The sequence below is a fragment of the Mercenaria mercenaria genome, chromosome 9 (assembly GCF_021730395.1).
Source record: "Mercenaria mercenaria strain notata chromosome 9, MADL_Memer_1, whole genome shotgun sequence".
NCBI classification, from domain to species: domain Eukaryota; kingdom Metazoa; phylum Mollusca; class Bivalvia; order Venerida; family Veneridae; genus Mercenaria; species Mercenaria mercenaria.
The window spans coordinates 13,251,560-13,266,250 of NC_069369.1; the positions used below are offsets into that span (position 1 = coordinate 13,251,560).

The window sequence follows — 14,691 nt, forward strand, 5'->3', positions numbered from 1 at the left end:
AAATGTATCGTTGGCTTAAGGCTCTGACCACTGCGCAACGGTGGAATTTTCAATTACATATGAAGTATGCTAATTAAATCAGTTAAACTGAACTTGAACCTGACCTTACTTACCTCATATGCAATCCCTTTGTTTTTTTTCTGTAAGCTACTTATATGCCAAGTTTAATTTCAATCCATCAATAGCAACTTAAGCTATTGATTGAGTGGTAACTGTTCTTTCTATTTTTAGTAACAGTGACCTTGACCTTCACTCCCATGACACAAAATTTAATCCTAACTTGGTCTTACTATAAGGTACTAATATGCAAAGTATCATTTCAATGTCCCAACCTAAATCAAAATTATTGAAAAGATACCTTTTTGGATGATCATTCCTGAAAAAAAAACGACCTTGACCTTGACCGAGCGGCATGACGATGACTTTTTTACTACACCAAAACAAAATTGAATCTAGACCACTGTTCAACGCTGGAATTTTCTAAGTATGCACACTGACCTTTAACCTGACCCCACCAACCCCATATGCAACCCCAGCCTTGGTTTTTCTATATGCTTTTCAATCCATCAATCGAAACAAAAGTTATTGAGCGAAAACTTTTTTCTATTTTAGTAACGGTGACCTTGACCTTCACTTCCCTGACCCCAAACTCAATCCAAACTTTTGTCTTATAAGCTACCTACTGGCCAAGTTTCATTTCAATGTCTCAACCTAAACGTTATTGAAGAGACACCTAATTTGGATGACGATTCCAGCAAAATAAATATCTTTTTAGTAACTATGACCTGGATCTTGAACCAACGGCATTAAAATGGGCCACTTATATGCCAAGTTTAATTTCAATCCATCAATCGAAACTTAAGTTATTGAGTGGAAAGTTTTTTTTTCTATTTATATTAACAGTGACATTGACCTTGGTTCCACTAACCCCAAAATCAATCCCAACCTTGGTCTTATTATTAACTACCTATAGGCCAAGTTTTTTTTCAATATCTAAACCAAAACTAAATTTATTAAACAGAAACCAAATCTTGACGCCGCCCATCCATCGATTCATCCGCTCAAGGACATCGCAAATTGAACAGCCAGGTTTCCAATTTTGAAAAAACTCCGGTTAACCAATATAAATTAAATTGAGTTCACACCAATGTACCTTCGGCGATAAGGTTTATCAATTACCATAAAAATGCAAACATAACAAATCCTAAACATGTAAGAGTACTATTCAGTGAAGATCAATAGTGAAACATTACAGCTTAAACAAAACTGTCTAACTGTACAAACAAGAGGATCAGGATCATCGCTTACCAGAATGTTTGCTGTTATCCATATAAATATTGTCCCATCACTGGCAGACACACCTTTTAAGGATTCATGCAGACATACTATTAACTAGCAGTTGTTTCTGTGAAAACATTCGAAATTTTACAACTGTGTTTTTTAATATGAGAATAAACTAACTTATCTCATTAAAAACATTATTTTGGCTTATAAAGAAGCCTAGCATTCTAGTAGAATGGGTTTTGGTAATCGTTTACCTGGTTACTGATTAAAAATGGATGCTTTGTTTTCCCCTTTAGATCATGGATATCAAAGCAACGGGAATTATGCAATGTTCCCCTCAAAATTTTCAGGTTTCAAACGATTATTCCTATGATATCTAATCGATATCAAATTCGATATAACAAATGATTTTTGTGGAGAAAATTGTCCCTATGGCCATGTTTGTAAGGAGTCATGTAGTATCTATCTATTATCTAGATTTTTTTTATAATTTTAAAGCAATAAAGATGTACCGAATTGGGTTCTTTCCTAATTAAGAGTTATTGTAATGTGGCCATTCCTACTGATGCTTTTTCCCTTGTTTTTACCAAATGGTATTAAATTTATTAGCAATGTGTATTGACGTATACTGTACAAGTGGTACACCTAACAAGAGGCATTGTTTCGCTAACTTGACGTACTTTTTACCTCTTAAAAATGAACAAACATTCAAAGAAAGGCATTCGGACACAGTTTATATTAGTAAACATCGCTTAATTGATTTATTAGGTAAAGACGCAAAATACAATTACAGATTCGAATTCAACCTATTGAAAACAGTTTTGGAATTCGAAATAAATTTGTTGCAATACTATTTCATTCTGACATGGCAAAGATTATTTGCAAAAAGCACGATTTATGGTAATGCTATTCCAACGTTACACACAAAGGCCACGAACACCCCGAATACACGATGACATAAGCAAACATACTGATATCAAATACCAATATAAAGTCTGTCAAAAATACGGCTTGTCTGTCACAAGTAAATATGACCAGGACGAAAAAAAATCCGTATTGCACCTTTTTTATTGTATTTTGCCAGACTATTTTCATCTTATATGCATGACCTGACACAGTTCTATAAATAACGCGCACTAAATCTTCACTCACTTCTATTCTAACATCGACAAACATTGAAGATATTTCGTTTGAAAACAAAACAACAAAAAAAAAGGTGGATGAATATAGTAAAAGGGTCATTAAAACAGTAGCTCGATCTGGGATTTTGTATTCGGCTCTCGTAGATTTTGCAAGAACGGATTACACTCGGCGCTTGCACGCCTCGAGAGATCCGATCTGGCAAATCCGCTCGAACCGAATACAGCCTCCAAGATCTAGCTACAATAAACGTATTATATCATGTGGCTATCTCTACAGTGCAAAGAAATCCCTTTTTCTCGTTTTATATGACGAGATTTAAAACAAGATTAACTTCATGTACATACCTCAAACAGTTCAGTATCTTTCGGGAAAATAACAAATCGAACTTCTTTTAACTTTGTATCAGGACATTCATTATGGTGTCGCTCAACGCTTCCAAACATTTCAAAAACAACAATATCTACAGGGTAGAGAAGCGTTCCTGTTCCTATGACTGGGAATGCAATAGTTTCATATCCATAGTCGGACGCTGTCTTCAAGCATAGCAACATGGCATTCCGAATACTCTGAATGTTAAAATGTTACAAAACTTCAAATTAAGCAAGTTCGTGTCAAGTGTTGATACATCAAATACTGCATCAACACCAAGTCTTTTCAATAACAAACATAACTTAATATATATGTATTTGGAATATGAAAAACCAAAACAGCATACAAAATTACAGTGTTCTAATACCGGATGTTGTATTAGACTAGTTTATTATTTATCAATAGCAATGTAGAATACAATCTTCAGTTGGTCTCAGATGCTACATGTTTGGTACAAAAACAAAGCTTAAAATCTGTCATTCCGTAAATGTGGTGCCGTGTTCAGAAAATGACCTTATTACTAAAAAGAGGTTTTGCGTGCAGGTAAAGAAGTGTTCAAGAAGAATACAAAGCTGTAAAAATATATGTCTCAATTTGAATAATTCAAAGGCCACAAATCTCCAGATACTTATCCAAATTTGCTGGTAATAAGACTAGGTCTAGATTTTATAGAGATACACATAGGAAAAATACTACCGATTTTCGTAATTTTTATACATTCCTGAGCAATAATACTGGTGAGAATAAAATTGTTTGACTTGTTATCGAACTTGGTGTAGGTTATATATACAGTTATAATTTCTGTATAAATCTTGCTTAGTTCAGAGAAAAAGTACTCTAGTAATTAACTGAACAAGAGCACCACCTTGCGGGTGCAGACGCTCATCTAATTTTTTTGTCTCTGTATAATAGAAATATTGTCCTACCCGTGTATTTTTATGATATTTTCTAAGTCCAAAAGGGGCCATAATTTTTGCAAAAAGCAGGTTGGAGTGATGTTTCTTGCTGTACAGAGTCAGCTTATGATGGTGAACAAGTGTTGCAAGTTTTAAAGCAATAGCTTTGATAGTTTAGGAGAAAAGCTGACCTAAACATAAAACTTAACCACTAAAGAGAACAAATGAAGTGTCATAATTCCCCTCGAAACATGCCAATAATATGCATAATAAGAAAACTTGGTGGAAAACTTCGAAATAATTTGAGAAGTGGCAAAAACATCTTAAGATTTGACGTATATAGGGCCAATACTCCGCTGAAATCATCAAACTGAAAAAATCTGATTATATGCACAATTAGGCTATGCAATGATCACTCATGTGAAGTTTGGTGTAAATTCGTCCAAGGGTATCGGAGGAGTTGCGTAGACAAACTGTGACAGACAGACAGACAGACAAACAAACAGACAATACTAAATTAATGTGTCTCCCCTACTACATGTTGGTGACATAATAAGTTTTGTGCACATTGAATTACTTAGCCCTACTAAAGGTACAGATTTCCCAATTTTGTCTAATTCAATGATTATAACTCAAAAGCAACTGTGACTAACCAGCTGGTTATTGAATTTGACTATACACTCTTAGCAAGTTTAGTGAATACTGGATAAGGACTTTTGTGACGTCACCCGGCGCCTATCCGCTTGCCATTTCACGAGCGTATAAAAAGTGGTTTAATTCACAAACCTCTATGCCGTTTTTCATGTCTCCATCGTATCGCGGAAGGGTAATGTAAAAGACTTTTTTACACATCAGCTTGTAACCACCAGTCACAGCAATCGTATCCGGCGTAATTCCCTTTGGATACTTATCTTTACATTCTTGTTGAAGCTTAGACCCGACTGCATTCAGAAGAGCTGATGATACTTTACCATACGATAAATCCAAATTTGGTGCGGTTGTATTCACTAGTACATCAGCCTAAAATTCCCAATGCCATATTTAAAACTATTTTTAGATTGCTACATTACGTTTAACTCAACTGATTTTGCTTCAGCCAAAATGTTTTACACATGAAGCAATATCCATGCATACTTGTAATAATAAAAGTAATTAAATATTTATTGTTTGGACAGGTAAGGAACGATTGATCTAGTTTATAAATGAAAATAATTACCTCTGTCTTGTCCAGTTGTCCTTTAATGAGACGAATTTCTGGTGCTTTAGGCTTATTTTGTAATTCTGTAAGAAATAGAATATAAAAAACTGGACGTTATGTTTTAAAGTAACAAAAGAAAATAACTTCAAATTTAATTAACCAGTACGGAATATATTGTATTGTACTTTATCCAAGATAAGACACGTGAACATGAAATGGCTTGATAAAAAAAATAGAAAGTCCAAAAATGGGACACAAGTCAAAAAAATAATAACTGGGCATGAAAGTCCCCAATGAATAAATACATGTCCGTTTCATTGTGATACTGTGTACTAAGCTTCATTGTGTGACGGACGGACGGGATAGCTGGTGGACGGACTGTTCAAACCGGGTTTTAGACAGCTATGACATAAAAATATTTCTGTTGAAAAATTGCGTTGACACTGCCTTGTAGCTCAAACTCAAAATACAAAGTGATGGCTAACTGAGCAGAGTTTTGTAAGAAAAATGCCCACATTTTGTTAGTGTGCAAAAGTATGACAGACATTTTGCCAAAGACTTAAACTTTATGCTGTTTTGGCAGCTGAAAAGATATCGATTTTGTATCCAATTAATGCATTTTTACGTGACTTCTTACAAAAAATCGCCCGTTATAGTGTGTACTATATGACCTGTCTATATTCATGACATGATTAATGAGTACTCATCAGTCAAAAATTTGAAAATAAATTGCCGATGTTATAAATCACTCTGAATGACTTGCAGGTAAATAGTCAAAACCATTAGATATCGCGGTCCTTCGGAGCAATGCAATGAGTGTATAATATTAGACCCTTAAACATTAATAAATATTCAACATGTTTTATTCCTTAAAAACTAAAATATTACGTTTTGATAAACAACTCATCTGCGTTTAAACCTTACACGTTGACTTGATGTAAATTAAATTAACTTTGTAGACTTAACGACGACGGAAACGGCGAACAAAATAGTTCACCTTCAGCACTAATTTGTGCTTACCCAATTTTTAAACGGTAAATAAAAATGTATTTATTGTTTCTAACTTTCTTTTGAAACTTGAAGTTTGTTCAAACTTGACACATTACTGAAACCACAGATTCTTATATGAAATATACATTTTGCCATATTATGTTATACTGTGCTATCGAGTAGAAGCAAGCATAGCTAAGGACCACAAAAACACATTTGACCGCAAGTCTAGCTTCTAACATATATATATATCCCTGTTGTGGCTGTGCTCGGAACGTGTACCCTCATTGAAAATATTACAAATGATCCATTTACAAAATCGGTGAAAACTTATAGTATTAAATGTTTAAAGTATCTATACTTACGTTGGCTATTTTCTTCATTGATATGTAAATTTGCATAATATTGCATGCAGTTTGATAATCTTGAAGAAACGAAACTTATAATTTACTCAGAGACTACCAGCTTCGGGTCATTTTGAGGCAAAAGTGAATCTTTTTCATTCTTGCCTTTGTCAACAACTTGACAAGAGCTCCACCAAGCGGGGAAATATACAACCAAAGGGTTATAACAGAGGAGGACGGAAGCAAAATTTAAAGAAAAGGCAAAATATAAATATTTTTGGTAGGACGGGGTAGGGGGAGGGAAAGCAGGGTATGTGTACATGTGTGTGCTTGCGCACGTGCGTGTGCGTGCGGTAGTAGTGACAGGATACTAATGGGCAAGAAACTAAATGCACTAAACTAAATACTACTTTTTCGCTGGGGCGGGCTTGTGATGTAGATTGTTGCAGTCTGCACATTGTCTCATCGCCACTTGCCTATCTTCCAAGTTACTAGTCAATATCTTTAATTTTTTTTAAGTTATGCTCTGTACATGAAATATAATTTGCAGATTTGACCTTGTTGGAACCTTGAACTTTGACCTATCACCCTGGCTCACGCAACTATGCACATCGTCTAAACACTACCTAACTACATCCCTAGTTTGAAGTCAATACCTTCAATGGTACGTTAGTCCGGACACTAAATACGACGGACAGATTTTACATTTGAGCTCACTTTGTGACCTTGACCTTTGACCTACAGACCAGCTGCACACTGACTCATCGCCACCTACGTAGTGCCAAGTTTGAAGTCAATACATTGTATGGTTATAAAGTTATGTTCCAGACACAAAATATGATGGACAGTTTTGACCTTTTAGCTCAATCTGTGACCTCTGACCTACAAAGCCAGTTCAAGCGCTTTGTCTATTGTCCCATCGCCATCTACCCATATGTCAAGATTAAAGTCAGTAACTTTAAAGGTTATAAAGTTATGCTCCGGACACGAATTATGACTGACGGACGCGCCATCACATAATACGTGCCGTTTTTCTAAAACGAGCGTGTAAAAATATGTCTTTGATATACGGTAGATAAAAGAGTCAAGTTATTTCTTTTAATTTTTAAACACCGATGTACAGGCAAAAAATGGGTCACTCGTTAATTATGGCGATATTGTGGAATAAAGCTTGACTATTACCTTTCAGTCTGTTTGTCACACATTCTTCGACATATGTATCTGTCCTCCGAAAGGAATCTCGCGAATCCGTAAAAAGCAATACCAATGTAGGTAAGACATCAGAACTTTCCAGCAACCAGCGCACTGAACTTTTCACAAAACAGCTCATATATTTATCGAATGACCAGTTAGCAATTGGTGTTAAAGGTATAGCAACTGATTTTTCTCCTCTCTTCGATACTTTTGTCAACAGAGTTGTTACAAGACATTCCAAGTCAGATTCTTCCGACTGCTTGCCATCGATCCAACATGTCACACCCATTGTAAAATTGTTACGGTTTCTGAGAAGTTTTCCTCCTGTTATAGTAAAGACAGATTTACATGCACGTCTTTTCATACAAAGTTTATTAAACGAGATGAATAAAATGACGAAATGCGGGCATTGTATCTTATTCATTCCACGAGTTTCTTAAGTACAATGTGAAAAAGACACAAATTTAAGAGTATTAAGTATCACAGATAACTGTAGCTTTTAGTGCAGACAAGTCAAATCGACCAACATCAACGACGTAAAAGTTGACATATTTTAATACACTAGTGTAATACTACTTTGTTTCACTAACCCGACCTCAGCAACAGCATAATGTTCTTTCAGGATATACATGTAATTTCACAAAATATTAACAGTAACACTTTGACATGCAATGCTACGTAACGGGTTTCATAGCGACAAATATAATGGCAAGGATTTATGAGGCTCAAGTAGAAAATGTGGCGCATATATAGTATTGACAACGTATTTCTATGATTTGACCTAGTGACCTATTTTAACAACTTGAGTAACCAAGCTTTGAGACTCGTATAGATAATATAGAGACAAACATTCTAACAATTACGTGAAAATCTGGTATATAAGATGTCGTCTCTAGTTTAAATACAGCTTTTCTATGATTTGGCCAAGTAAATTTAAGGCCCCGTGTAATTCAGTTTTATGCTGGGACTAGATTTTACACACACACTGATGATGATCAAGTAGAAAATATGACCTCTGGTATAAGTAAGAATTGCTATTAGTTGACCTAGTTAAAAAAGTCAAGTAACCCAATTCTAAACCTGACCTAGACTTCATAGTGATAAAATTTCAGATAAAGTTAAAGGAAGATAAGATACAAGATATGGCCTCTAAAGTATTTACAAGGGTTCCCTATGATTTGACTTAGTAGTATAAGTCCCCAATTACTTTGTTTTCGTAGGGATTGGCAACTTTACAGTTTCGGCGGTGGAGGAAGACCCTCTGTTCCCCTCTGTGCATTATTTCATCAAGGCCACCTAGATTTGAACTGATTTGAACCATTCGACCACAGAGCCCCTACCCCCACCAACAACCACGCCCAAGAGCACGATTAACCAAGTATTGAACTTGATCTATATTTTATAAAACACTTTCTGAAAAATATTTATGATGTTAAAGCAGAAAATGTAGTCTTTAGACTGTTAAGTAGGTTCTTCTATTATTTGACCTAGTGACTTTTTTTTTGATATCAGGTACTGGTCTAGATTATGTAAAGAGAAAAACTATGAGTTTTATGATGACCAGAAAAAAATGTGGCCTCTATGGTGTTACCTACGTTTTTTATATGATTTGACCTAGTGAGCTAGTTTCTGACCAAAGCAGATCCAGTATAAAATCTTCAGAAACTGTGCTGAGGGAAATAGTCCGACAAAGTTAATAACAAGAGGGCCAAGATAGCCCTAGGGCGCTCACCTGAGTAATACACCATAACAGTGTAAACATGTTTTACTTGTGATTTCATGGAGACAAATAAACGTCGCAAATGTTGTAAACAAACATTTTGTTTGATTTGACCTACTGACCTAGTTTTTTACCCAACATGACCTAGATTCGAACTTGTCCAAACTTTCATAAAAACAAACATTCTGACAAAGTTTCGGGAAGATTGAACAAAAAAGTGGCCTACATTATACAAGGTTTTCCTTTAATTTGACTTAGTGACCTAGTTTTTGACCCCAAGTGACCAAGATTTGATATTATCCAGAACTTCATGATAACAAACATTCTGATCAAGTTTTATGATAGAATCAAAAATGTGCCCCTAGTGTATAAACAAGTTTACTCTTTGATTTGACCTGGTTACGTAGTTATTGACCCCACATGACCTAAATAAAATTCATCCGGGATTTCATGCAGACAAACATTCTGACCAAGTTTCATCCACATCAAATAAACAAGCGGGCCAAGATGGCCCTCGGTCGCTCACCTGAGTAACACATCATAACAGTGTAAACATGTTTACCTAGTTCTTTCATGCAGACAAATATTCTGGCCAATTTTCATTAAGATTGGACAAAAGAAGACGGCCAAGATGGCCCTAGGTCGCTCACCTGAGTAACAAATAAAGACAGTGTAAACATGTTTTACCTAGTGATTTCATGGAGACTAATATTTTGACCAATTATTATTAAGATTGGACCAAAAAACGTAGCTCATTCTTTGATTTGACCTGGTGACCTAGCTGTTGACCCTACATGACCCAGATAAAAATTCATCCGATATTTCATGCATAGAAACATTCTGACCAAGTTTCACGTACATCAAATGAACAAGAGTGTTAACAAGCTTTTCGTTTGATTTGACCGGGTGACCTAGTTTTTGACTCCATATGGCCCAGTTTCGAACTTAGCCTAGGAAACATCAAGATAAACATTCCGACCAAGTTTCATGAAGATATGGTCATAAATGTGGCCTCTAGGTTGTTACAAGCTTTTCCTTTGATCTGACCTGACGACTTAGTTTTTGACCCAACATGACCCAGTTTCGATCCACGCCTAGAAATAATCAAGATAATCATTCTACGCAAGCAAGCTTGTATCAAATCAAAGCATAAATGAAACCTCTATATGGCTGAAAGGGCCAAAGTAGAAAAATTTGCCACTTTCAGGGGCAGAAATGGAATCCAAGATTTATTGTTGCTGAAGATATTTTGCAAGTTTGTATCAAATCAAACCATAAATGAAGTCTCTTTATGGCTGCAAAAGCCAAAATAGCAAATTTGGGCAATTCAAGGTGCACTAACACTGGAGCCCATGATGGGATCTGGTCAGTTTTCGAAAGGAACTGAGAAATTATGCAACTACAAGTTGTGTGCAAGATGATTAAAATTGACTGCAAAATGCAGTCTCTATTGTGTTCACAAGCCAAAAATAGCAAATTTTGGCCCTTTAAGGACCCATAACTCCGGAACCCATGATGGGATTTGGCCAGTTTTCAAAATGATTCGATATATTACGCCAATTCAAGTTGTGTGCAAATTTGATTAAAGTTGATTGCAAAATGAGGTCTCTATCCTATTCACAAGCCAAAAATAGCAAATTCTGGCCTTTTAAGGGGCCATTACTCTGGAACCCATGATAAGATCTGGCCAGTTGTTTGCAAAATGTGGTCTCTATCGTGTTCATAAGAAATTGTGAAAGGACGACGGACGGACGACTGACGGACGCCGGACGAAATGCGATCACAAAAGCTCACTACGTAATAGGTAAGCTAAAAATGTGACCTCGAGTGTAAACAAGTATTATCTTGGATTTGACCTAATGACCTAGTTTTTTACCCCAAATGACCCAGATTCGATATTGTTCAGAATTTCATGAAAACAAGCATTCTGACAAAGTTTCGAAACAACTGGAGCAAATAGTTGCCTATAAAATGTATACAAGCTTTTCCTTTGATTTGACCTAGTGACATAGTTTTTGACCCACGTGACCCAGATTTAAAATCGTCCAAGACCTAATACCGTGAAGTCATTTAAATTCGCTGGCATGAAATTTCGCGCAAACGTGAAGAAGGACTGTTTCGCGCGGGCTTTAATTCGCGCATTTTCAATTTTAGAAAGGAAACAATATTATCAAAAAATAATAATAGCGCGGTCTTAAATTCGCGTATCGGTCCTAGCGCGAAATACGCGAAAATTCGTCCTACGCGAATAAAAATGATTTCACAGTAGTAACAAACATTCTGGCCAAAGTTTATGAAGACAGAATCAAAAATGTGTCCCCTTGGGTGTAAACAAGCTCATTCTTTGATTTGACCTGGTGACCTAGTTTTTGACCCGCATAACCCAGATAAAAATTCATGCGATATTTCATGCAGACAAACATTCTGAAAAAGTTTCATGTACATCAAATGAACAAGAAACAATTTATTGTTGTTGAAGATGTTTTGCAAGTTTGAACCAAATCAAACCATAAATGAAGTCTCTAAATGGCTGAAAAAGCAAAAATTGCAAATTTTGACCCTTTAAGGGGCTATAACTCTGAAACCCATAATGGGATCGAAATATTATGCTAATACAAGTATGATTAAAATTGACCTCTAGCGTACTCACAAGCTTTTCCTAAGATCAGACCTACTGCCCTAGTTTTTGACGCCACATAACCCAGTTTCGAACTTGACCTAGAGATCATCAAGACAAACGTTCTGACTACGTTTCATAAAGATTGGGTCACAACTGCGGTCTCTAGAGTGTTCACAAGGCAAATATTGACGGACGACGCACACCGACGGACGCTTGACAATGACAGGTCACAATACCTTGTGGATTTCGTGACCAGGTGAGCTAAAATCTGGACAGAAATTGTGGCCTCTATGGTGTTAACAGTATAATTTTAACGACGCGCAACGAAGGACACTGAACTATCACAAAAACTCAGCATGAGTAAACTGTGGTCAGGTGGGCTAAAATTGTGACAAAATAAGTTTATGAATGAGGTCTGTGTTCTACACACTTGAAAAGCTAAACGATATTTGCTCAATACGGTTTAAACAAAGGCTACGAAAACGGGCAAAAGCAGATAATCACAAGTTAAGCACACCGGTAATCGACTAGTATTTTTTAAACTAGCAATGTTATACATAAACACTTTAAACAAGTGAGTGAAGGGTCAACATGATATGAAAGAGTTTTGGTACAATCAAGTTAGAAGTAGTTTTGTGGGAAAAAGTGTTTTTTATGAATCCAAAGCTTAAATTCTTAAAGTTTTGGACAACAATACTTAAGATTTTATGCATTGAAAACTGTTTGAAAGCAAACCCTGTAATGTTATTTTGATGAGGTATGAATTAGTTCCCAACTTGGTTTGAACCTACTTCCTCAAGACCAGCGTCTAATGAACCTCTATTGTGTTTGGAAAAAGCCTAGCCTGAAACTGTCCTATCAATATACACTGTATTTAATTTTAAAGGCTGCAGGTTTTTACATTATATAGATTTTTTTAATGTTTAAGACACACTTTATTATATCTTACCATATCGGCCACGTTTTATTGGTGTAACTTTAGCTGACGTTTGTACATCATCCCAATGATTCATCTCAACAACCAATTCTCTACCAAACGAGTCCGACCAGATGATATTTTCTGTGAACAACTGCTTTGTAACTGCTATTTTGTCAGTTCTGAAAACGACTTCTTTCTCAAGTAAAACGTCACATTTGCGTTCGACAGAATCCATATAATCTTTACTATGATTCAAAAATACGGCGTCTTCAGAACAAATGGCTTTCCCAATTGTTTCCAATTCCTCCAATGCTTGCTGTACATTTCCTCTTGATCCTTTTATTTCCACATGGTACTGTTTTTGTTGAAGGTTTATATTTACGTTAAACCTCTCTGCTATGTTTTTCAATAAAACAGATTTTTCCATGAAACGGGAGTGTACTTTGTCACGCACTGGGTAGCATTCAGTTTCTTCTTTTTCATGTTCTTGACACGAGAATCTTGTCGGTACTGAAACTCTACCTTCTTTTATTTCACTGAGCTCTTCTTTTGCTTCAATTACTGCCTCTTTAAAGAGAATTTCTATAGTTTTTTTTCCTTACATAGAATTTTTTTTCAAATTCAAATATATGATAGGAAAATTTGTGCTGAAAACAATGAACAAATAAAAACAATAGATCACCAGGCTTGCTTCTGCGAAAATTTGTTTTGAACACACCCAGTGTTGCTGAAACTGCCAGCGATTTTTTAACATTTTCATAATTTTCTGCTTTTTTTATAAATACCAACCAAAATATACATCAAGACAGCACAATAAGGTTTATTCTTTTTACAGATTTTATTATAAACTTATTTGATATCACAGTCATATTTGTAATACTATATCCTTACAATAATGGGTAAAAATGAAAAAAAATCATGTTTCATATTCACTTTTGTGAACTTTTTTCAATGAAAATACCCATAGTAAAGAATATATTTTTTAGATATTGAAAACACTGTTTCATAGATTTTTTTCCTGTTTTTCTTGTGTATAAATAATTGTACTGTGAGCATGAAAAGGGCTAAAAATGTATGGGTCACCAGGCTAAATTTTATGTAAAACCCGCTTGAACACAACACCTGTTCGGACGAAAAATGGCGCGAACCTGACCAAATTGATTACATGTATATCTGCTAGAAGTTAAAAAAGTTTTAAAAAATCTTAATCCTTTCTATAACTGAATACTAAATAATCTGAAATTTGATATTGTCTTATCAGTACTAAGTCAATTGTCTTACATTATATGAACAACACTGTCTTTGTACTGAAATGCGATGTGAAAACACAACCACAAAAATGGCAAGATACCTGTCAGGCATGCTACTTGTCAATACAACATAAACCAGTATCAACACTTGATTACTCATAAAACTTATCAGAAATGTTATTTCATTCAAGATTCCTCATATTAAAGATTGCCTGTCATATGTTTCAACAAATGTTGACTTCACTTCAGTTTTCCATAGAAAGTGTATGAACTGTCAGGAAGTTTACACCTCATTTGCATAAACACCGAAGGTGTTTATGTAAAACTTACGTGTACACTTCCTGATAGTTCATACATAGATGAACAGCAGAAAAATACCACTCAATTCTTATAATTACAACTATAAAAACTTCTTCCATTTGTTTCCTATTTGAAAACAAAAGGGTCATGATGACCCTGGATCGCTCACCAGAGTAATATGTTTCAAATGTCAAACTGATGATTTTTAGAAAATTTTCCGATGTACAATCAAGTAACCCCTAGGGCGGGGCCAATTTTACCCAGGGGGTCATGATTTGAACAAAGTTTGTAGAAGTCGACTAGGCAATGTTACATATCGAATATCTAAGATCTAGGCCTTCTGGTTTATTTTAAGCAAATTTATGAAGATTTCCCTATGTACAATAAAGTAACCCCTGGGGCTGGGTCAATTTGACCCTGAGGGGGTCAAGATTTGAACAAATTTTGTAGAGGTCCACTAAGCA

The 14,691-nt window shown here is 35.4% G+C and overlaps 1 protein-coding gene across 7 annotated transcripts in view; it reads right to left on the reverse strand.

The window, feature by feature from the left end:
• LOC123546492 (uncharacterized) overlaps positions 1-14,691 on the reverse strand; it is a 70,484-nt gene that overhangs the window by 26,500 nt on the left and 29,293 nt on the right. For all 7 annotated transcript variants that reach the window (XM_045332803.2, XM_053550828.1, XM_053550829.1 and 4 more), the window contains 5 exons: positions 12,708-13,244; positions 7,407-7,742; positions 4,909-4,973; positions 4,479-4,712; positions 2,772-2,993 (listed from right to left, as the gene is read on the reverse strand). In XM_045332803.2, coding sequence (XP_045188738.2) covers positions 2,772-2,993; positions 4,479-4,712; positions 4,909-4,973; positions 7,407-7,742; positions 12,708-13,244 — 1,394 coding nt within the window. The remainder of the gene's footprint in view (positions 1-2,771; positions 2,994-4,478; positions 4,713-4,908; positions 4,974-7,406; positions 7,743-12,707; positions 13,245-14,691) is intronic.